Source organism: Sceloporus occidentalis, unplaced genomic scaffold (assembly GCF_023333645.1).
Source record: "Sceloporus occidentalis isolate IW3139 unplaced genomic scaffold, rSceOcc1.0.p SCAF_7, whole genome shotgun sequence".
NCBI classification, from domain to species: domain Eukaryota; kingdom Metazoa; phylum Chordata; class Lepidosauria; order Squamata; family Phrynosomatidae; genus Sceloporus; species Sceloporus occidentalis.
In genome coordinates, this window is record NW_028316987.1 from 53259658 (window position 1) to 53281696 (window position 22039).

General features: G+C 39.2%; 1 protein-coding gene across 2 annotated transcripts in view; it reads right to left on the reverse strand.

The window, feature by feature from the left end:
- The window catches only part of KCNH8 (potassium voltage-gated channel subfamily H member 8), a 196637-nt gene that overhangs the window by 84445 nt on the left and 90153 nt on the right, over window positions 1-22039 (reverse strand). For both annotated transcript variants that reach the window (XM_089532959.1, XM_089532958.1), the window contains exons 3-4: window positions 13413-13544; window positions 1108-1235 (exon numbers count right to left, since the gene is read on the reverse strand). In XM_089532959.1, coding sequence (XP_089389085.1) covers window positions 1108-1235; window positions 13413-13544 — 260 coding nt within the window. The remainder of the gene's footprint in view (window positions 1-1107; window positions 1236-13412; window positions 13545-22039) is intronic.

Sequence of the window (22039 nt, forward strand, 5' to 3'; positions counted from 1 at the left end):
TATCTTTAAATGTGGAATGTTCTTAACTGTTTTGGAATACATTATATTTGAGCAAAAGGTAACCAAAGATAAGCAGGTTACAGATTTAAGAAAGTGTTTCATTGTGATTTATTCTTTTAACACAGGTACTGTACGTTTCCAAAAATATGTCACCACAGTTCATATCACTATAATTAAAAATTAAGATTTCAGAGATGAATACAACATAACTTCAAACAAGCTCCTGGTACAATAAACCCCACTTGAGGAGGGGCTCGGGGATGCTTAACAATGATGTTCTATATATGATCCTGTATGCTCTTTGGAGAAGGAGGATAAAATAATCTTTAATTATTTAAAGGATTAAAGGATAATCTTTAATTATTTCCCACTTCCTGTGATCCCATTGGGAAAAAAAAACCTCTCTAGTTTATGCCTGTTCCAATTTCCCTAGGGGGAAGATTTCATTGGTGCCAATGGGGTTCCCTTCAGAATGCATTTTCATGTTCATGACGGAAGATTTAAACTTAATTTGTCTCCATACCTATTGGTAGTATTAGCATCAGGAGCAGTAAGCACAGATATCACTGACAACAAATTAACATCACATCTAATTTGGTCATCAGAGATACATTTGAAAATGTTCTGTACAAATTTGTACAATTTATATGGGCCCCTACCACTAACACTGATAGAGGCTACAGGATCATTGTATTTTCACATTATTAAATCTGATCTAAGAATTTTCTGGGGTGATAGTGGTTGTGGTGGGAGATAGACATACAAAGACTGGCAGTGACAATGTGAAAATAAATGCTATTGATCTGAAGAATTTTCTTGCGGTGTGTTTGAAATGACAGGGTCACAGGATGTGCCTATTGTGTTTTGTCCTTAACTTGTCATACACTTTAATTCACCCACAATGGAAACAGAATGCTGGCAGAGTTTTGTTTTGTATATGTTGCTGACCTTCTATATTGCATTATTGAAAATAACCTTCAGAGCAAGAAGATACAACAAATAAAATTACAAATGATAACTAGCACTCATTAGAGGAATTCTTCTGAGTATCAAGACAATACAGTGTAAAGATAGCAACACCAAAGGATCTTGATGCTCTGTACCTACGTTATTAATTTTTAATTTGTTCTTTTCTCTTCTTTGCAGGTGTCCAGAGATGTGATAAAGGACAGCTCTGCTCCGTCTGCGTGCTGAATCAAAATGTGATCCCGCTCTTCCTCTCCCTTTGAATTTTTCTGAGAAACAAAGATACCATTAAACAATACCAACAGCACTTTGACCTCTGGGGAAATGATCCAATGATAGTTCAGATTTTACCCCACCATGATATGCCAATGCTAAGTTTGTTTGTTTGTTTTGTTTCATTTTATTTTAAAACTCAGAAAAAATAGCATTACTTTCATATTTAGAAGGCACGGCTATTAACATAAAACAGAGAACCAACATGTTATATCAGTGATGTTGCATCTTCCAATGTGGAAATTAGAGCTGTCCTCAATCACAAGGTTGACAGAGGCTGCATCTACACTGCAGAATTAATGCAGTTTGACAGCTTGATGCTATGGAATTTTGGAAGCTCCTATGTTTTGTGAGATATTTAGCCTTCTCTATCACAGCAAACTATAAATCCCAGGATTCCATAGGATCAAGCCATGGCAGTTAAAGTGTGTCAAAGTGCATTAATTCTGCAGTGTGGCAACAGCCTGGGTTACCTTAAGCCACTCATTTTTTCATAATGTAACCTTTCTCATAGAGAAGTGAGGAAAAAATGTATTAATCTGTATCTTTGTATGTTAATAGGAGCTCAGTGAGAAATGGAAGGATGTAAAGACTATTGATTTTTGTGGGGTTTTTTGGGCTATGAGGCCGTGTTCTAGAAAAGTTTATTCCTGATGCTTCACCAGCAACTGTGGCTGGCATCTTCAGAGAATGCTGGCATAGAAGAGATATAAACTGTTGGTTGAGACATATAAACTGTTGGTTGAGAGGAGTGATTTGCATGTTAATCTGTGTATTGTTCTGTTGTTGAATGGCAAAGCCTCAGGGTGTCCATTTACTTAATCATCCATTATCCGCTGGGAATCCCCCTCAACCTGGATGGTTTTCCTTTGCATTTGCTGGATCTTGATTTTGGTGTTTTTCAGGACCGGTAGCCAAACTTTGGCGCGGTACAAACCGCCCCAAAGGGGCAGCCTGCCGGCGGCCTACCTCCCTCCAGAAAGAAGCTGCAGCCACCAAACTGTGCAGTTTCTCTCAGGAGCAAAAACAACCTGGTGTTTCCGGGTTCTTTTTAGGTGCCAGAGAGCCACTGGTGCACTTGTGATGTAAGCAGTATGCGGCGGCGTGCAGACACTGCATGGTGCTTATATCGCAATGGCAGTGCCCGTGTATATGGGATGCTGCCATTACTACGCTGCCACTCCATACTAGGGTTAGGGACTGTGCGGTTGGATATAAGTAGATATAAAGGGGTCTTGGGCCCAGAAAGGCTAGCACTTCTCCACTACTGCATGCTGTAGCTATATCCATCAAAATTGCCCACAGCAGAAATATTTGTCATTCAAATATTCAGATGGTGTGAACAATGGATTTCCATCCACACATAGTATTTCTCCAAGTGAACTGGGATGATGTTTGAACCAGAGTAGGGAAACGTTTTCACTGGTTCTTGAACTTGATACGGACCTTGATCTTCCATGCAGATTATTTTAATGCACATGGTGTGTGTGTGTGTGGTTGTGTGTGTGTGTGTGTGAGAGAGAGAGAGAGAGAGAACTTCTGCAGGTCTGTTCTCCTCCAAAAACTGAGAGCAAATATTGTGCCTGTCTGACTCACTGCTCATAGTTCCAACTCTCGCATCTCATAAAGTAGGAGCAGATAACTGCCTTAAATTGTCTCATGCTCTCTCAGTATAATAACTACATATTAAAATGTTCAGCAGGACCAAATAGTAATGGCATTCATGTAATGGCAAGGTTTAGTTCTGAGTGTTGCTAGAAATAATTTTAAAAAAAGAATAACTTGTGGCTTCTCAGACAAAGCTGTCTGTCAAACAAGGCTAATTATAAACAATCCAAATATACAGATGAGGTGAAGAGAACCCAATTAGCACTGGCAGAAATGAACAATAGGTAAAAAGTGTATCTTGCAGTCTGCACAAAAGGAAACAGAGAAAACTGATGCCTATGTGATTGATGTGAAGGCTGAAATGTAAAGCAATTCCATTAGTAAGGCAACACAGAGGGGCACCCACCTCTGTCTAAATGCTTCTGGGCATGCTTCATTCATCATGCACAGCTGGCTAAGGAAGCTTTCACACCAGTGTGAATATCCCAGAAGGCTCTTCTACCATCATGCCATTTACTTGAATACATTGACTTTTATTTTTACGATTTTCTTTCCCCCTACCTACATATGCCATCACTAGGTACTAGAATCCTGGTTATTTGTACAGAATTCCCACACAAGGAGAAGTCAGATGTACTTTCCATGTATTTACACATTTTATTGCTTTCCAAAGCTACTCATAGATTTTAAAGAGAGGCTAAATTATATCAAAATCAAACCCAATCAATACTTATCCACTATTTCCTCAAAAGCAGAAATCCCAACTTTCCTAAGCTGCATATTTTGTTGCTGGAAAAAAAATTAAACCATTGGTGAATTAAGACCTGAAAGTGAATCCTTCCCCCCCCCCCCCCGATTCACTTTCAGGGCTTACTGCACCCACGGTTTAATTTTTTTTCATTGTGAATTACTTCAGCCATATTTAGATAATATTATAAATGTTTTGTGTAATTAAATAGATTTCATTTAAATAAATTTAGTGTTAGTTAAATTGGTAAAATGAAAGAACTGCAGTCAGGTATGGTGTAAGTCATTGTTTCTCTACTGTGTGTGTGTTTGATTTATTGTTATTGTTTTGTTTTGTTTTTCATTCTTTAGTATTTGAATTGGTATAGATGTTTTAGATTTTTTATTTTTGTTATACAGGTGTGTATGTGTTTTTAAGATATAAAACATTTAGTGTGCATTTGTAAATTTATTTTAGTCTTCACTGTTCATGTAGAAATGTGTATTATGTCAATCTAATAAATATCAAATTTTTGGAAACAACAAGCATGGTTCCGCAAGGAAATAAAAGAAAAAAGAAAAAAGAGTAATACTGTTCTCATTCATCCATACCTAGCACTATACATATGGACACACAAGTGGTAAAATATTTAACTAAAAACAATATATTATTTAAAATGAAATAAAGGGTAATGTTGTTGACAGAGGTGAGGTGGTGTAGTGCTTTGGACACTGGACAGTGGCTCTGGAGACAAGGGTTCAAATCCCTGTTCAGCCATGGAAACCCACTGTGTGACCTTGGGCAAGTCACACTCTCTCCAGCTCAGAGGAAGGCAAAGGCTTCTCCTGAAAAACTCTTGCCAAGAAAACTCCTAAGATAGTTCATCATCAGAAATCAGAAACAACAATAAAATCAAAAACAAGGTTGTAGAGTCCTGAAAACAGTTGTTCTTAAGTGTATAGTATTGTATGTCAGCTTTAGCAGTTACAGTAAATTAACTACATAGAATCATAGAATCGTAGAATCATAGAGTTGGAAGAGACCACTAGGACCATCCAGTCCAACCCCCTGCCATGCAATTAAATCTAAACTGCCATGTACATGTGAAAGTGATGATATTAGAGAAGGAATAACAGATCATTTTAGCAGTGGATGATTATAATTCCTATAGGGAGAAAGGGATGTCCTGTGGTCTGAGCAGTGGGAAGGACACACCATTACGTGAGCTGTCCTTCAGCTTGGACCATGAGGTGGTGGCTAGGGGTGAGCGTCCTCATGCTCAAAGTGTTACCACTGCCAGCAGGTCATCATTGTGGCATGTGCCAGTCTACATGGCGTGCGCCATGATGACGTACCTGTGGCACAGTACCCCAATGGTGCAGAGCAGAAGGGGCATCATCATGGCATGCCACTGTGCCCATGATACTCCTTCTAGGGAGCAAGAAGAAGCTACTTTTTGTGGCTTCTTTTTGCTCCATCTGGAGGCCATGGCGTGCAGTTGCTGCGGCCTCCATCTGGGGCAAAAAGGGGAGCGTCCCGCTGCCTGTATGTATAGTCCCTTAGTCATCTTCACACCTTCTGAAGTGTGTTTTCTTTGCAAAATGTAATCTAGCTGAAAAGCTGAACAGCTAAGATAGTTAAATGAGCAGTGCAAGAACAGGGAGAAGGCAGACACAGGCATATATTTTGAAGTAGTTTGAAAGATAGCATCCTACTCTATGCAATAAAGTATCAGGGGGAAAAAAGAAAGGAAAAGGGAAGGAACTGTATAAATTAGGCACCTGTTTTGAGTGTGGTAAATGTGTCATGGCTAGAGACATAGAGCTTCTCCTTCAACATTCAAAATGAGCTTAAAAATAAATCTCATCAGGTTTAGACAATAGAAGTTAACATCACCATCCCCATCACCATCACCATCATCATCAATTTAGAATGTTACAAGCAGAAGCAGAAATGAAAACTGTGATGAGCACAGGAAGGCAACACAAGTTTAGAAACTATTTAGTTTCATACAGTGTTATGTACATAAAATGGTTCCCTGCTGGACAGAGTTTGTACGCATGTGTATTCAGTGCAATTTGCATACACATACACATACACAATGATGTTTGGAACATCAATGTTCACTTGAGATCTGCTTGACCTGGTTAAATCTTGATAAGAATAAGAAGACAAAGAAAAGGAGGGAAAAAACCCCCCACACACCTAAAAATAAAACCAAAAAACCAATGTTTGCAGGAGCACTTTTTATCAGGAATGATTTTTTTTAAAAAAAACTTCTGCATAGCTTTTCTTTGGAGATTATCACTTTCTGTTTAAAGTGCCTTCTCCACAATGGGATAGAGGCATGTTTAATTTTCAGAATGGATCTTATTGCATTCACGTGTGGCTGGGTGAATGCAGCCCGTATACAGCTGGATGCCAGCTGGGCTTATTCTGCAGCTTTTCAAGGATGGGATCTCCTGATACATTTAGAAAATAATGGAAGGATTCTAGATAACAATCAGCTATATTTATACAAAAGAGAAAAAAGGTGTTTTAAAAGTATTTCCCCCAAGCAGTGTGTGTGTGTGTGTGTGTATACAGAATACAGCTGAAGAGCAATTTCTGAAATCTCACAGGCAGGTGTGATTAAACAGGAGCATTACACCACAGAACTGAATGGAAAGAAGCTTATCTCTGAGGTTCTAAAAGCAAATGTTTGGAAGGCCAGGCCAGGTGTCAGGCAACTTTGTAACTTATATAAATATGAGACAGAAAGTGATAGATGGCTTTATCACAGCAGCCCCTTTTGCCCTGCAATCACTGTAAATAAAATAAAATGACAACCTACCATTGTTATTGCAGCCATCATCACACTGCGATCATCTTTTATGCAACTGGTGGCTACTTCCCTTCCAGTCTTGTCCCTTAATTCTTCCCGCCCTCCCTCCATCTCTGGCATGCCTTTGTCTATTTCTCAATTTTTGACGTGCAGTTTTGAAGCTCTGCAGCCTCAATTTAACCATTTAATTAAAAAATACCTTGAGGCTGTGGTAGTGAGGGGAAGGGGGGAAAGGTGGAAGAAGAGACAGTGACACCATGTAATGCCAATTGCACGAATATCCCAGGAACATCTTTTGGACCCAGGGCAGGATGTGATTGGCAGATAATTCATGGGTTTCCCTCATGAATGAGAAGGGATGGCTGGGGGACAGGACAGGGACAGGAGGGAAATGGTGGCATGGAATCACTGTCACCAATGCCACTTCCCTCCTAAAATCACAGTTTAAAAGCCATATGCAATAAAACTCAGAGGGTTTGGGAAGGAGACCTTAAGAATGGTGGTTCATTTCCAGGGCAGTTTTATAACAGTGTGTACTAGATAGTGTTTTTTTAAAAAAAATTAAATTTAAAAATTACAGTCAGCCGTCCACATTTGCGGCTTTGACTTTTGTGGATTTGATCATATTCTTTTTGTGGATTTGATAATATTCTTTCCAAGAATCCCTAGGTCCTTCAGCTCAACTCTGTGGGCAACATCTGCAGAAATGACACTGGAGGGGCTACAGATTCTTAGAGAGAACAGTTTTCTAGGCATTTCTAGGTCCTCCAGCACAATACTATGGTCAGCTTCTGGCAGTTGTTGATCATAGAGTTGACTGGAGGACGTACAAATGCCTAGAGGTAAAAAAAAATAGTGGTTTTTTTTTTTTTTGCAGTTTTCCCACTTTCACAGGGGTCTTGTGCCCCTAACCCCAGTGAATGTGGATGGACCACTGTAAACTGCATTAAAAATGCTTTTAATAAATTAAACATTTGATAGTGTTATGGAGTTTTTTAAATCTAAACTTAGAGTTGGAAGGGATTGCAAAGGCCATTTAGTCCAATCGTCTGCCATATATATGTCATAAAATGTCAAGTCACAAAAGCAAAGTCTTCTCAGACATAAATTTTAATGGTAAGTGCTGTATAACTGGTTATCTTTTTATTTTATTTTATTTTAATTGATTTTTACCTTGTTTTGCATATGATATAATTGCATTTTGGCAATAATGTTATTTGTTTGTTTTTTATCTGTATTGTATTTGCTTTACTTTTGTAAGCTACCTTGAGTTCCAGTTATAATGGGGGGAACGTGAGATATAAATTAAAAGAAAAAGAAAAAAAGTGCACACTAAATGAATTTCTGGGTTTTTATTGCACTCTTTATCTGTTTCCAGTGACTATAGCTTCTTCCTTTTCACCCATATTTTCTTGTTGTTGTCAACTGCCATCAAGTTGGAGTTGATTTATTGCAACCCTGTGAATAAGAGACCTCCATTAGCCCTATCAACAACAGTGCTCAGATCTTATAAACCCAGGGCCATAACTTCCTTCCACCTGTAATGCAATCTTCCTCTTTTTCTATTGCCTTCCACAAGTCAAGCATTATCGTCTTTTCTAATGAGTCATGTCAGCTCATGAAATGTTGCAAACTATAATAGGCTCAGTTTTGTCATTTTGGCTTCTAGGGAGAAATCAGGCTTGATTTGCTCTAGGACTCACTTGCTTGTCTTTTTGGCAGCCCATGGTATCCACAGAACTTTCCTCCATCACCAAATGAGTTGATTTTCTTCCTGCCAGCTTTTTTTTTTTACTGTCTAGTTTCCCTAACCATACATGACTGACACCCATATTAGGGTTGTATATATTCTATATACACTTCCCCCCTCCCACAATAAATATTTTAAATGTTGTGGTTGGGAGAATTTTTCAGGAGGCATAGTGCTTCTTCTGTCTGAAAGGATAGGCAATTGTCATCTTTGATAAGTCTAGTCTTGTCTGCCTCACTGACTCTGACTCCTACCCATGACTTTGCTCTGACAGTTCTGAGTTTTTGCTGAACACTCTTTAAGCTCTAAGTATTGCCATACCCTTTAGGGGTAGAAACTACAGTAACCCTCCATATCCACAGCATCTTTATCCATGGATTGAGCCATTAATGGCTTGAAAATATTCCCCAAAATTTCCAAAAAGCAAATCTTGATTTTGCCATTTTATATAAGGGTTTCTATTTTACTACACTATTGTATATAATGGGACTTGGTACCTATAGATTTTGGTATCCCTTGGGGGAGGGGAATCATGGAACCAAATTCCTGTAGATACCAACATTAAAAATGCAAACCATGGGATTGTCTATTTTTAGAACTAAATTTGGGGATCAGCAATATTTTCTGTACTCAGTTGTTACAGTCATAGTACAGTGGACCCTCCACATTCAGTGGTCTTAAGGGCACAGGACTCCGTGGATGTGGAAAAACTGTAAATAAAAAACTATTTCTTTTACCTGAGACAACACCTCTCTAGGAATCTCTGGGTCCTCAGGGCAATTCTGTAGTCAAGATCTGCCAGATGTTGACCATGAAATTGTGCTGGAGGACCTAAGTGCATAGATAAGTGTTTTCTCTAGGAATATCTTGAAGCTTCAGTGCAACCTTTGGTTAAAGTTGACCACAGTGTTGTACTGGAACACCTAGATATTCCTAGAGAGAAGATATCAATCAAATACGTGAATAATCAAATTCACAAAAGTCAAAGTCACAATGTGGAGGACCAACTGTATATACATAGCACCATCCTAAATTCACTCTTCTTTATGTTGTTGTTGCTGGGTGCTTTCAAGTCATTTCCAGCTTATGGCAACAAAACCTATCACAAGGTTTTCTTGGCAAAATTTGTTCAGAAGTGATTTGCCTTTGTTTTCCTCTGAGGCTGAAAAAGTGTGACTTGCCCAAAATTGCACAGTGGGTTTCCATGGCTGAGCAGGGATTCAAGCCCCAGAATCATATTCTGATACTCAAACCACTGTGCCATGCTGGCTCTTCTTCTTTATATCATGTGCCAGAAATGCCAAATTCTCTGAAAACCCAAACTACTGAAACTCAGAAAGAAAACTCAAACTAAATAAAATGGAAAACCACATACAGTTGCATTACTAGTTCTAAACAGACAATTTTGAAATTGTAACACAAAATTTAAATTGAGTGCTAGATCATGTAGAGTATAATACATATAGTCTTGGGGTAAATCATAGCACTAGAGCAATCTGTTGTCATGACCAAGACTGCATTATATTTAAAAACAGGAATATTTTCAATAACTTGGATTTTCACACTATGTTGTGCCAAGATCATGCCCTCATTTATTCCACTGTGTATCCAAAGCATTTTCTTTGACTTAAATGGATTTTCTCTATTTCAACATTTCTGAAATAGAAAAGATTTTTCCCCCTCTTGGTATATAGTGGTTTCAGCACCTGAGCATACTTCTCTGTTTATTAGGTGACCTTTATTATCTGATGAAATGTTTATACCCTGCAGTGAAACTTTAGTCCCTGGAAGATGATAAAGACTTGTAGGCTATCCATAATTCAGGAGTGAAGCTAGACATATAATAATAGTTATTTGTTCACAGCTTTCCCAAGGAATCTCACATCTTAAAAAAAGGTCTCACTCTTTCTGAAAGAGTAAATGGACTGGCAAAATGCAGCAGGTCCAGGAACCAATATTTTTCTCCTGAGTTTGTTGGTGAGGGGAGAAGGGGGCACACAATATGCAAAAAGGAAAAAACCCCATAAAACAAGAAGATAAAAAAATTATATATTGTTATATTCCCCTCAACCTGATATTTCTAGATGAAATGGTACAATTTAACCCAAGGTGTTCAGGAGGGGACACAGTAATGGAAGCATTGTATTATTTGGAAATTTGAAGATGTTCCATAGCTGAGGCACCACCACTGAGAAAAATATTTCATGCACCTCTTATCTAAAATGATACTGTCTAATGTGCAAACAGCCCCTGCTGCATGTACACAGCACTAGAGGGAAAAGATGCTTCTTGGTCCAAAGAGATCTGGAGAAACTATTACAGCTCATCAGCTCATTCTGGTTGCGGTTATAAAGGGAGATGTGACATTGACATAAACCTGGAATGACCTGTAGTCTCAGCTGGCACGGGGTATACCTTATCCCAGAAGTTTTGGATGTAGCATCTGTCTGCTTGAACTGCAAGAAACCATTATAGCTGCAGTGCTTATTACAAGACACTAATCATTAAGGCTTGCTAGAAACTAGTTTTGAAGTATTCATTGCATCCACATTAAATTTTATAATGCTTATATACAGTCTGCCTGCGCCATAGGTGGGCTTGCCATATGCTGCTTTGAGCATACGCATATGGCAAGCCCGGAGGGACAAAATGGCATGTGTGTGAGCGTGCATTCATTATTTTCAATGTGGCTTAAGCATACACATTTTTTCCTTACAAATGGGGGGGGGGGTCCAGAATGGATCCCCCACATACGGGAGGGGCCTACTGTAGCCACACTGACATGTAACTTGGCACCTTTTTAAATAGTAAACATTCTTTTATTACACCACTGCATGCCCATGTGCATTGAAAAAGGTGGTGGTTGGAAGAGCAGAATACTACTTGTGAAATACCAACAACAAAAACAACAAGACTCCCAAAGAAAGCTGTGGATCCTAAACCAAATCTGAGACAACAGAGATGAATCAGTGGATCAGGATACATGGACATATGTGTCCACTCCTCCATGTCATTTGTTCTTTTCTATCTGACTCACACAAGAATGTAGCTGCACAACAAATTAGATCAAGGAAAGATCTTGTGAGTGTAATTCTATGGGATCAGGAAGCTAATAATATATTGGGTAATTCAGCTAAAATTGGTTTAAATGTGAGCAGAGTTTACAAATATACAACTAATGTTAGAATAATTACTCAGCTGAACGCATGGGACTAAAATAAATGTTTTTATATAAAAAAAACCTTCTACACTTTTCCTTGACTAGTTGAAAGTGAAATTAGGTTTTTATATATATAGGACATTCCCTATATATTGTGAACCCATCTTTTTGTCAGGATGTACTAAATCTAGCAATGAGTAATGCTTCACAGAAGTTTAGTTAAAGGATATTTTTAAAAACAAAGGAAAGGAAAGGCTGACAACTGTGCAGCACTGAATCATGGAAAAGCCATTTATTCAAAGGCCAGTTGTTTATAAATTGAATGTGATTTTTCTGCTTATTGTTAAAAGCAATAAATTTAAATAGCAATAATATGAACTTGCATTTAAAAACAATTGCTATGCATCATATTGAAAGAAATTAGTTTATTTATCGTCAATAGTAAGACACTCTTTTGTAGGGAAAAACTGGCACATATAGGATTGATCATATTAAAACTATGTTAAAATCACTCCACTAGCTGCCAATTTGCAGGCAAGATACAAAGTGCTAGCTGTTACCTTTAAAGCCCTATATGATTTGAGTCTAGGTAATCCAGAGGATCACATTCTTCCATGTACACTCAGTTCCTCTGGGAGACATTTCCTTTAGTCATCCAAAACTAGGTTAACTGTTACTCAGACATTTTCTCCAACCACCCTCCAATTGTGGAATGAACTGAGATTTGTCAGCTGGATAGGCTCTCTGAGTTTAAAACAGTCATAAAGATTAGTCTCTTCCAGCATTCCAGATTTCCTAGATCTTCTGGGCGTTGAAATTATGAATTTTAAAATATATACTGATGTATTGATTATTTTAACATGTATTGGTTTTATAGGCTCTTTTAATTGTTGTTGTCCCCACTTGGTCAATAAGGTGAGGCAGGATGATGATGATGATGATGATGATGATGATGATGATGATGCAACACAATGTGACTTTGCCATGGAGTGGTTGCACATATTGTGCCACCTGTCTCTCTTTTTTAATTAAAGTACAATTTTTAACTTTAAAAAGGTACTTTAAGGATGAGCAGTGCCTATTATTCCCCATTACCATAGACATTGAAAGAACAGTGAGCCTTAATATTCTCACCCACGGCAGTGCCCTTTTGTTCCTCATTTATAAGGCCATATAATTATGGTGTCATTGTTATGGGAAAGTTTTTCAATCAAGGCAGAAATCCACTGTTTCCCTCTCAAATGTAGGAATATTACCATGCTCAAAGTGATCGTATTCACTCATTCGACACAGGATTTTTTTAAAAAACAAAAACAAATAACATAATTAACTAGTAATATCCATTATTCAGTGATCTGCAATGATACAACTATAGCTTTGCTCCCAAAATTAAAACTTGAACTTTTAAAACTTTCTTTCTAATGTTCTTTGGAAAGTCACAGGCTGGTTGAAAAATAATGATAGGGCCTGTGCTGTTTTCAGGACTGTGACTATTAACGGACTATAATACTTCAAACTATTAATTCAAGCTTGTTAGCAATATGTTTGTGTGGTTGTTAAGAAAGTAACTGTACCAAAGGCTAAGATTAATTTGCTGTAATTTGAAATGAAATCATTTCACGTCTTTCTTCACAATGAGGACTACTCCCATGTTCCTTCTCTTGTTTTTATATCTCTGTGTATATGTATATACATCTGTAAGTGCATTAATGTATATAGTTCTGCTCCTTTAAGATATGTTCTACACACAATTAATTTTGTCCGTGAGGCATAAAGGACCTAAAACTACTTAATACATCCTTAGGTATTCCATGATGTTTATTTTGAGCAATAGCAGTAAACTGCTGCCAGATTTTAAAGCATTCAGTGCTGAATTGCTGTTTATCTAGGCTGGAAACAAGGTAGCATAGCATATATTATTCTGCACTTCTAGTAGTAAAATTCTCATTCTTTAGATCCAATATTCTTGTAACTATACAAATGACATGGTCTTACAACACATTTTATGGACAGGCTTAAACCAATCTTTTCCAATGACAATGCTCATTTTTCACATTTTGTACTCTGTGAAAATATCTCTTTTTATTTTGAAAATGAGACAAACCTTCCTTTTTATCATCCACAGGAATCTTCACTTTTGTATCCGTTATGTCTTTGAAAGAGGCCAGAAACAGAACTACATCACCTTTCTCATTCTTGATAGGGACAATGTCTAACAAGCACCAAAATGAAGACCCTAGAAGAAAAATAACATATTTAATGAAGATTTTGTAAGGGGAAAAAATACAATATGTAATTTAAACTGCCATCATTTTTTAAAAATCCAAAATATTAAAGTAACATTTAATTTTTTTTAAAGGTCAGTAGGACATCACAGATGTTCAGTTCATTTAAATCACTGTGCATTACTGCCTGATGGTCAACAATGCTCTTGCTTTCTCTGAAAGGAAAGCAAAAATTTAAATGAAGTATACATATATTGGAAGCACTAATACTCTGATGATGTTCCTTACTTATTTTACATCATAGCTGGCTTTGAAATTTGTTTCTATGTCCTATTTTGGAGGCTCAGGAATTCCCTTCCCCGAGAAGTTGAACGTGCATCCTCCCTGCTTTCTTTTTCTCAGACAAGTAAAGACATTTTTGTTTAGACAAGCATTTGATCAGTGATCCTTAAAGTTCCATCTTACTTGTGCGTGTGTGTATGCGTGAGTGAGCCATGTTTAATGGCATATGTTTTAATCTAGTTTTAATATTCTGATTGTTTAATTTCGTTTAAACTTTTGTACTTGGTAAATTTTTAACCATGAAGTTTTTAATTTGTTGTAAGCTGCCCAGAAAAAAAAATGGGATAGAAACAACAACAACAACAACAACAACAACAACATTGTTTTAAAGGAATGTTTCCCCACTACATTAATACTGGCATATGAAGCTGTCATTACTTTTATGTATTGAGCCTCATCTTGCCCATGACCTTCATTATAGTGTTGTTGTGTGCCACAAGTAATTTCCGATTTATGGTGATCTAACACAAAACTATCACATGCTTTTCTTAGCAGAATTTGTTCATAAGGTGTTGCCTTTGCCTTCTCCTGATGTTGAGAGAATGTGACATGCTCAAGATCACCCAACAGGTTTCCCTGGATAAGCAGGATTCAAACCCTGCTCCCAGTGTCTTATTCCAGCACTCAAACCACTGCACTACACTGGCTCTCTTGGTTATAGACCTTGTATCCAAAGCATTACTAGAAAGTTACAAATATATTAAAAGTAACAACACTCTGCTTTAAAATGGAATCTAAAGCATAGCTCCTCAGATCTTAGCTGTTAAATACAGACACGTTGACACTCATTAAATGGTTGAATTATACACAGAAGATTATCTGATACACTTCAGTCTATAGAAATTACTGTGATATATGTCTTTCCCTACTGTGTGTCAATTGCACTATGTCAGCATGGCAGTATTGTTTAAATATGTTTCTTCAAATTTCATGCAATCATGTTTGTTTAAAGTCACTAAATTGATTGAATATGGTGTATTTCATATGCAAACTTTTTTTTAAAAAAAGTCACAAACTACACTATTATTTTTTAATATGATTAATGTAAAGTAGCCTTTCCAGATATTTCCAGGAAGAAACAAACCAATTATTTCCTGTATGATCAGGCATTTTTAAAAGATCAATTGTAGTCAAGTTAACGTTTATTGTACTAGCCAAAGACCAAAGCAAAACAAGCTTATCAAAAAGCAAAAAACATTTAAAACAAAGGGCACAGAATACAAAGGACAAAAAATGTCCCAACATTTAGTGAGCAGTTAAAATAGTTAACTGATAAAAAGGACAAAAGGAAAAAGGGATATCTTTCCTGGATATTAGTAAACTTAGACAATATCGTCATAAAATCTGATTAATAGTTTGCGTCTCATGGCAATTTATGGCAATTTTATTTAACTTTCTCTTTCTAATCTTTTTTGCAGCCATGGCAAAAAGAGCCACTCTATGTGTTACATAGTCATTGATGTCACTCAAAAGGAATTGGACCAAATCAACAGTAGAGCTCCCACTTTTGTTTGTCAGCAAGGGTGTTAAAAATTTATTTCTAGGGTTGCTGTACAATGGACAAATTAACAAGTATTGAAGAATAACTTCCACCTGAGACTGACTGCAGATGCATAGTCTGTTCTCAAAAGGCACTTTGTTGTAGTGTCCGTCTAGAACTGCTGTAGGCATTACTTAAAGTTGTAGCTCTGTGAAGGCAAAGCTCAATGCTTGAAAGTTTATCTTTATCTCCATACACTCTTCCTAACAATATGTACCACCTTCTATCACAAAACAAATATGCAAACTATATTAAAATTTCTGTGATTTCACAAGGAATCTGTGCACTTCATGACCATGAGGAACCCTGACCTATAGTAGGAGAAAAAGGACAGTCTTATAACTCTGTCCCTTCAACAACTCTTCTGGTTTCGAACTGTATCAATGCTAAACCTATTCACTGGTTAAGGAATCATTTCACTTAGTGAATGAAGATGGTATTGTAGATCCCTAGTTGCACTCCCTTAGTATGCACACTAAATTTCCAGTGTCTAGGTTGTATATTTTACACCTATAGATGTGACAGTCAGACACATTTCTCCTTTGATTATAGATAATAATAGTAATAGGATCCACAAGGTATGTTGACATTTTCTGTATTTTTATCAACCACATGCCATAATCTTGTCATTCCTGTTGATTTTGCAGTTGTGGCTGTTTTACTTTAGATGCAGAGAAATTTTTTGATAATATTTCTTGAAACTATTTATTTCAGTGGGGGTAGAATTCAGAGACACAGCCAGGTTAGTCTGGAACCCTGGGCTAAAATGCTGCTGCTCAGTGCCAGGTCAGTGAATAGAAATACCAATATTAAAAGATCTTTGCTAGTGGAGAAAATTAACATTGTTTGTTTTGGTCCCTAATTGTAACCCTGGAGTGCAATGGAGCCTTTGGCCAACATATTATAGTCAGGCTTTATCACAAAACAAAATAACAAAAAAGCATAAAACATTACATAACATACAAATTAATTGTGATTTATTAAAACAGGTTGCAAGAGAGGAGAAATAACACCAGATCTGAAGTAAAAAAGACAGTTAAATTTCCTATTATTAGTTAGCTAAAAATTATGTCCCTTTTGCACTGTTCAAATAATCACAGTAGTCCATTTCCTGTGGGAATAATAAAAATAGTCTATAGAATGGCTTCAGCCTCTGCCTTCAACCTATGCAGTTTCATTTCAGCCACTTGCTGCTGCATATGAGGGAGAAGCCAGGAAAGTTCTATACTTCACTTTATCTAGACCTCCAACTTTTATAAAAATTTGCTTTTGGTGATTATTCACTACCTGCAGAAAAAGCTGTAACCTACTTCCCCTGACTCTTTGTTTTGATATCCCTTATAAGCCCAATTGACAGTGACTGATTTGAGTTTAGCAACTTGGTGGAAAGCAAAAAGAGACAGAATCCTCATCTGGGGGCACATGGTGGCCTGCATCAACGGCAGAAAATCTGGAGCACTCCAGAGCGATGGGAGGCAGTTGATTATATGTGCATCCTGCTGTGCCACCTAGCACCACTGCTGCTAGCAAGTGTCACTCTTCTGAGAGCAGAATGAGGCTTCCGGCCATGTGATTAATGCTAGGTGTCTTATTTTCAGCCTTGGAAGAAAGGACTCATGCCAGTGGTGGTGGTGCTGGGTGGCACAATGGGATACATGTGTGAACAGTTGACTGCCGTTGCACCGGAGTGCCCAGATAACGGGGAATTCAGGTTAGCTTCAAGGTCTGCATACTCAGGGCCATTCCTGGAGTATTCTGGGCCATTGTAGACCCAACTGTAGTTTTAACTTAGGATGCATCCACACTGTAGAAATAATGGAGTTTAACATCACCATAACTGCCAAGGCTCAGTCCTACCGAATCTTTGTAAAACCACAAATCCCAGGATTTCAGAGAATGGTGATACAGCACTTGGTATCAAACTGCATTATTTCTACAATGTTGATGGATCATATACTGGGAAAGTTTTAAATAAAAAAAATATAAAAATTGAATAGTTAATATGTTTATTAGAAATAACCCTGCTCACAAACAGAAGTGAAAAAAGCATGTAAAATACTTGGATAAGACAATAAATAAGCATGTAAAACACTTGAGATACAGCAACACATGTCATAATCACTCTCTGGGGTGTTAAAGTACTAAAACTTATTTGCAATGCATTGGCCTGTTACAGACAGCCAAAATAAAGCTGCTTCGAGTCACAGTGGAGGTATGGTGTTTCAATGATGCTTGCGTCCTAAGAGTCCAGAAGCCACACCAAAGCCACGCTCCAGTCCTTAGGGCTGAAGTGTGGCTTTGGTGCGACTTCTGGACTCTTAGGACGCATGCATCATTCAAATACCATACCTCCACTGTGACTCGAAGCAGCTTTATTTTGGTTGTCTGTAACATGTCATTGTTTCCTTTCCCAGAGACCCTAATTCTTCCAGAAATCCAGGGGATTCCCCATCCCCACTCCTGGTCCACCCTCTCCTCAGACCGTCTCTACAGTTTGACATTTTTTACAGGTTCTAATTATATAACACATAGTGTGAGACAAAATATTGTTTGCTCCTACATAATCTCTAAGAATTTCCAGCTGGACTGGAAAGAAAAAGAGAGAGTAAGATCTTGTTCTCAGTATCCTTTCATTCTATATACCTTTTGGAACCCAAACTTGAGACCCATGGATGACCTCTTGTGGTGACACAGATGGCAGGTCCTGATGATGCTAAAATGGTGATATAAAAAAGAGCAGCCTCTGATGATGTCATTAAGCATTAGCCACAGTTGCACAGAGTATGCTATTCAATTAAAAAATAGCCAGTCTAGCAAGTGGGGAAATATACGGTATGTACCCATATGCATACTTTTCAAGATAGCACTCTCATCCTGTGATTCCTCCCTCTAACCAGATCATGAGATCTGGGAACTCCATTCATGTCTCTTTGGTAACCAAAAAGGGACAAGGCAGAACGGAGATTAATTAAAGCACCCAGTGGCATTTTAAACAATGAATTACATTTACAATGGATTGCAGAAGGGGATCTGTACATGTAGGGTGACTTTTATAAACAAGGAAAAAGCCTCACCACAGCAGAAATAGCTGGTCCTCCACTTTAACTGCCAGAATCTTGGCTTTCAGAAAGTATTATGGCTCCTGAAAAATTTCTAGGAGATCCTTTATAGGATTAGCCCACTCAGGTTTATTAAGGCTCAGTCCAGATGGGCTAAATGTGCCATGCTGGTGGCATACTAGGGTTAAGGGACTGCGCTGCAACCACACGGTCCCTAATCCTAGTACGGCGCAAAGCCATAACAATGGCAGCGCCCCATGTATATGGGCGCTGCCATTGTGATGTGATGGATGCATAGCGTTTGCACGTTGTGCCATGTCAGTTACGTCACGAGTGCACCATTGGCACCCGCTTTTCTCAGGTTCTTTTTTTCTCCGCAGGGAAGCCACACGGTTTGGCAGCTGCGGCTCCCCTGCAGGGGAAAAAAAGGCATTGGCAGGCCTCCCTTTTTAGAAGATCTGTACCGGACCTTAGATAGAACAAGCTGACCATGAAATCTAAATGGTGTACTTATTAGTGAACCACCCGTAGTGTGGAAATCTTATTCTTTTATCTTTTATTGTATAAAAAGAACAGTTTAGGTAGCACAACTATGTTTTACATAGGAACATCTCATTTGTGAATGTGTCTTGCACAAGCTCTTTGTCACACTGCGATTGAAGGTACTATCTGAAGAATGTTAAGAGACCTTTACATTGCTGTTGTTTTCAATTTTTTGTTGATTTCTACTTTCTTTTCACATTATAATTCCCAGACAAATAAGAAACAAATAAAGAGGAAATCCTCTGGGCATATAACAGTATGTGAAATGGCATTTCAAACAAACAAAAATTGATTTCCCCAGGTTTTCAGAAAGCCTTTCACAATAAAGTATTTACCTCCTCACCTTAGCTACTACACACAAAAAAACACTGTTGCTGTCAGCAATCACTGTCGAAGACTAACTTCACCAATTTGTAGTCATGTATTATTTCTATTGCTCCTAGCTACTTTCTCTAGGGAAAAACAAAGTATCTTCAACCCCTCCATTGTAAGATCTTAAGGTTCTAAACTTGAATATCCTTAGAGCTAGGAATTTTGCAAGAATAAAATGAGACAGCATGTGGATTTAAGAGTACTGTATTCACAGTTGTAATATTATTGGAACACAATTCAACCAGAACTTCAGGACCAGACTAGACATAATTTAGAATGTTCTGACTCCTTAAACATTTTTTTTCAGCCATCTCATATTACTTTAAAAACACAATGGTCTGGATGGAGGTAGTGGGAGAGAATTGAGATTAGCCATTAAGAGCAGCCATTAAGGCCAGCCTGGGGGCAGAGTCAGGGTCCACACAACGCACACTCCAACTCTGCCCTCATGGCAGCATGTGGCATCACAGCAATCCTTTGGTGCTGCATTAAAATGATGCAGTGCCAAAGGAGTGCCATAAAGCCACAGAGCCGGTGGCTACAGTGCCCTTTCCAGGATGCAAAAAGGAGCCACTTTTTGTGGCTCCCTTTTGCTGTGTGGAAAGGCCAGATCCATGCCACAATGTGCAGTTGCCACGGCCCTGATCTAGCAAAAACGGAGGTGGCTGCAGGCCACCCCTTTAGGAGTTGTCTGGACAGCCCCTAAGGGTCTATATGCATGGGCAGGATATGACAGGCCAATCCCCTGGTATCTCACCAGAGGTTTCACCCCATTCCTGCCCCTGGTACCTACCTGGACCAGTGTGGAGATGGACAAGTATCGCACAACGACATGCCAATGCACTATGGAGTTTCCTCGGCCTGCTGCCACCATGGCCCCACAGTGTCCCATCAGGGCAGGAATGAGGTGCCTGGCTTCACTCATGTGGCCATGGGCCCTCTTCTAACATTACAGGTTGCAACTGGGGTCTTCAAGAGCGACAGATAAGTGGGCACATGGCCATGTGGTCTGCCTGCTATCATGTTAGGAAATGTTGCCACAAACAGCTGCTTTTAAAAGACCATGCTAAGGGTCAGGGTTGGTCCAGAACTGCAAGATCAGCATCCAGTCTGGCCAATTCTGGCCTGGTGCTGTTGGCCTGCATCATCTACACAGGATGCCAAGCCAGGGGGAACAAGGGCCTTTAGCCCATGTGTTCATTCCCTAAGGAAATATTTCAGTTCTACAGATGGGGCAATCATCTGAAATGGGCAGGCTAGAACATGCAAGACCCTTTGATTAAACAGAGTGGTTGAAAATAATATGTCTATCACCCTCAGCAATGCCCTTCTTCAAATTTGTTGCCACATTATACCTCTGCTGCTCCCTGGTTCTCTTGCTAGTAGTCTCTGGCGGGATACAGACGGGCAGGGGAAGACATCTTGGAGGTGTATTCTGCTGAATACGGAGCCTCCAGACTGCCCGCCCCGGGGGCGTGGCTCAGGAGATGGGGCTTCCACATGGGGGGCAGTGAAGATGCCTCACCTGGGGCCGTTTCAGACCCGGAGTTTCCAAACCGCCGCCTCAGAGGACGCTGCAAAGAGAGAGGCAGCTTCCTCACGGGCGGCCAAAAACGGGGCTTTTTTTTTCTTTTGCCGGCTGGTGGATGCGCAGCTGCGCAGCTGCAGCGCTAAGCAGCGGCGGCAGAAAGCCTATGGGCACATTTAAAGTGCCCAAGCCCCTTTAAAACTTTTTCCCCCACTCTGCCCAAGAACAATGGTGGTTTCCTGCCAGCTGGTGATCAGCTGGTGTTGGCATCCTTGCCCGCTTGCACTTTGCCAGTGTCACCAGCATCATAGATGCCTCCTCTCCTTTGGTCCCCGCGCTCTTGCTGAATCTGCAATGCACAGCTACAGCTGTCTCTGCTGCCACCGCTGTCCCCTTGCCATCCCCCATCACCTCCCTTGTACATATGTAAATATTTACAGTTTTAGCGTTTTTTATTGTTAGGTGAAAATGGCACAGGAATGTGTGTAGGGGCTCACTTTAAAGTCCAAACTTTCCAAGCAGCGCATGCGTACATGTTGCTCTAGGGTTAGGGTTAGGGTTAGGGTTAGGGTTACGAGTCTTAAAATGCGCTGCAGCTGTGCTGCAGCTTCTACACCTGCATGGCAGCTGACGCTGCAATTAAAGCCTGACTGCAAACTGCGCATGTTCCAGGACCCTGACTCATTATGCGACGCAGCAGACACGGAGCTTTTAAATGGGCAACTTAAATTAGCGGCGTAGCAATTCTGGCGTACCGGTGCAGCAGCTTACAGACGGAGCTGCGCAGCTGCGCATCAAACGGAAAAGAAACGGAGAAAAGCAGCACCTTTTTAATGCCGCTTCTTCCTGCTTGGGGCGTGCGGGGGGCGTGTTCATGGCGGCATTCAGGTAAGGGCCGTCTGAAGGCTCTACCTTCATGACGTCATGAATACACCCCTTTTTGCCCGTCTGTATCCCGCCTCTGTCTCAGTAAAATAAAAAGGGATAAGGGAAAGTAATCATGTGCATTAGTGGTAGAAGGACTTGGAAGAAGCCCTAAAAAGCCTTTTCAAAGGCAGCAAGTGAAATGTCTAAAGAGGATAATTGTACTTAAACTCTTTAAATCCAAGCAAGTAATGAGAG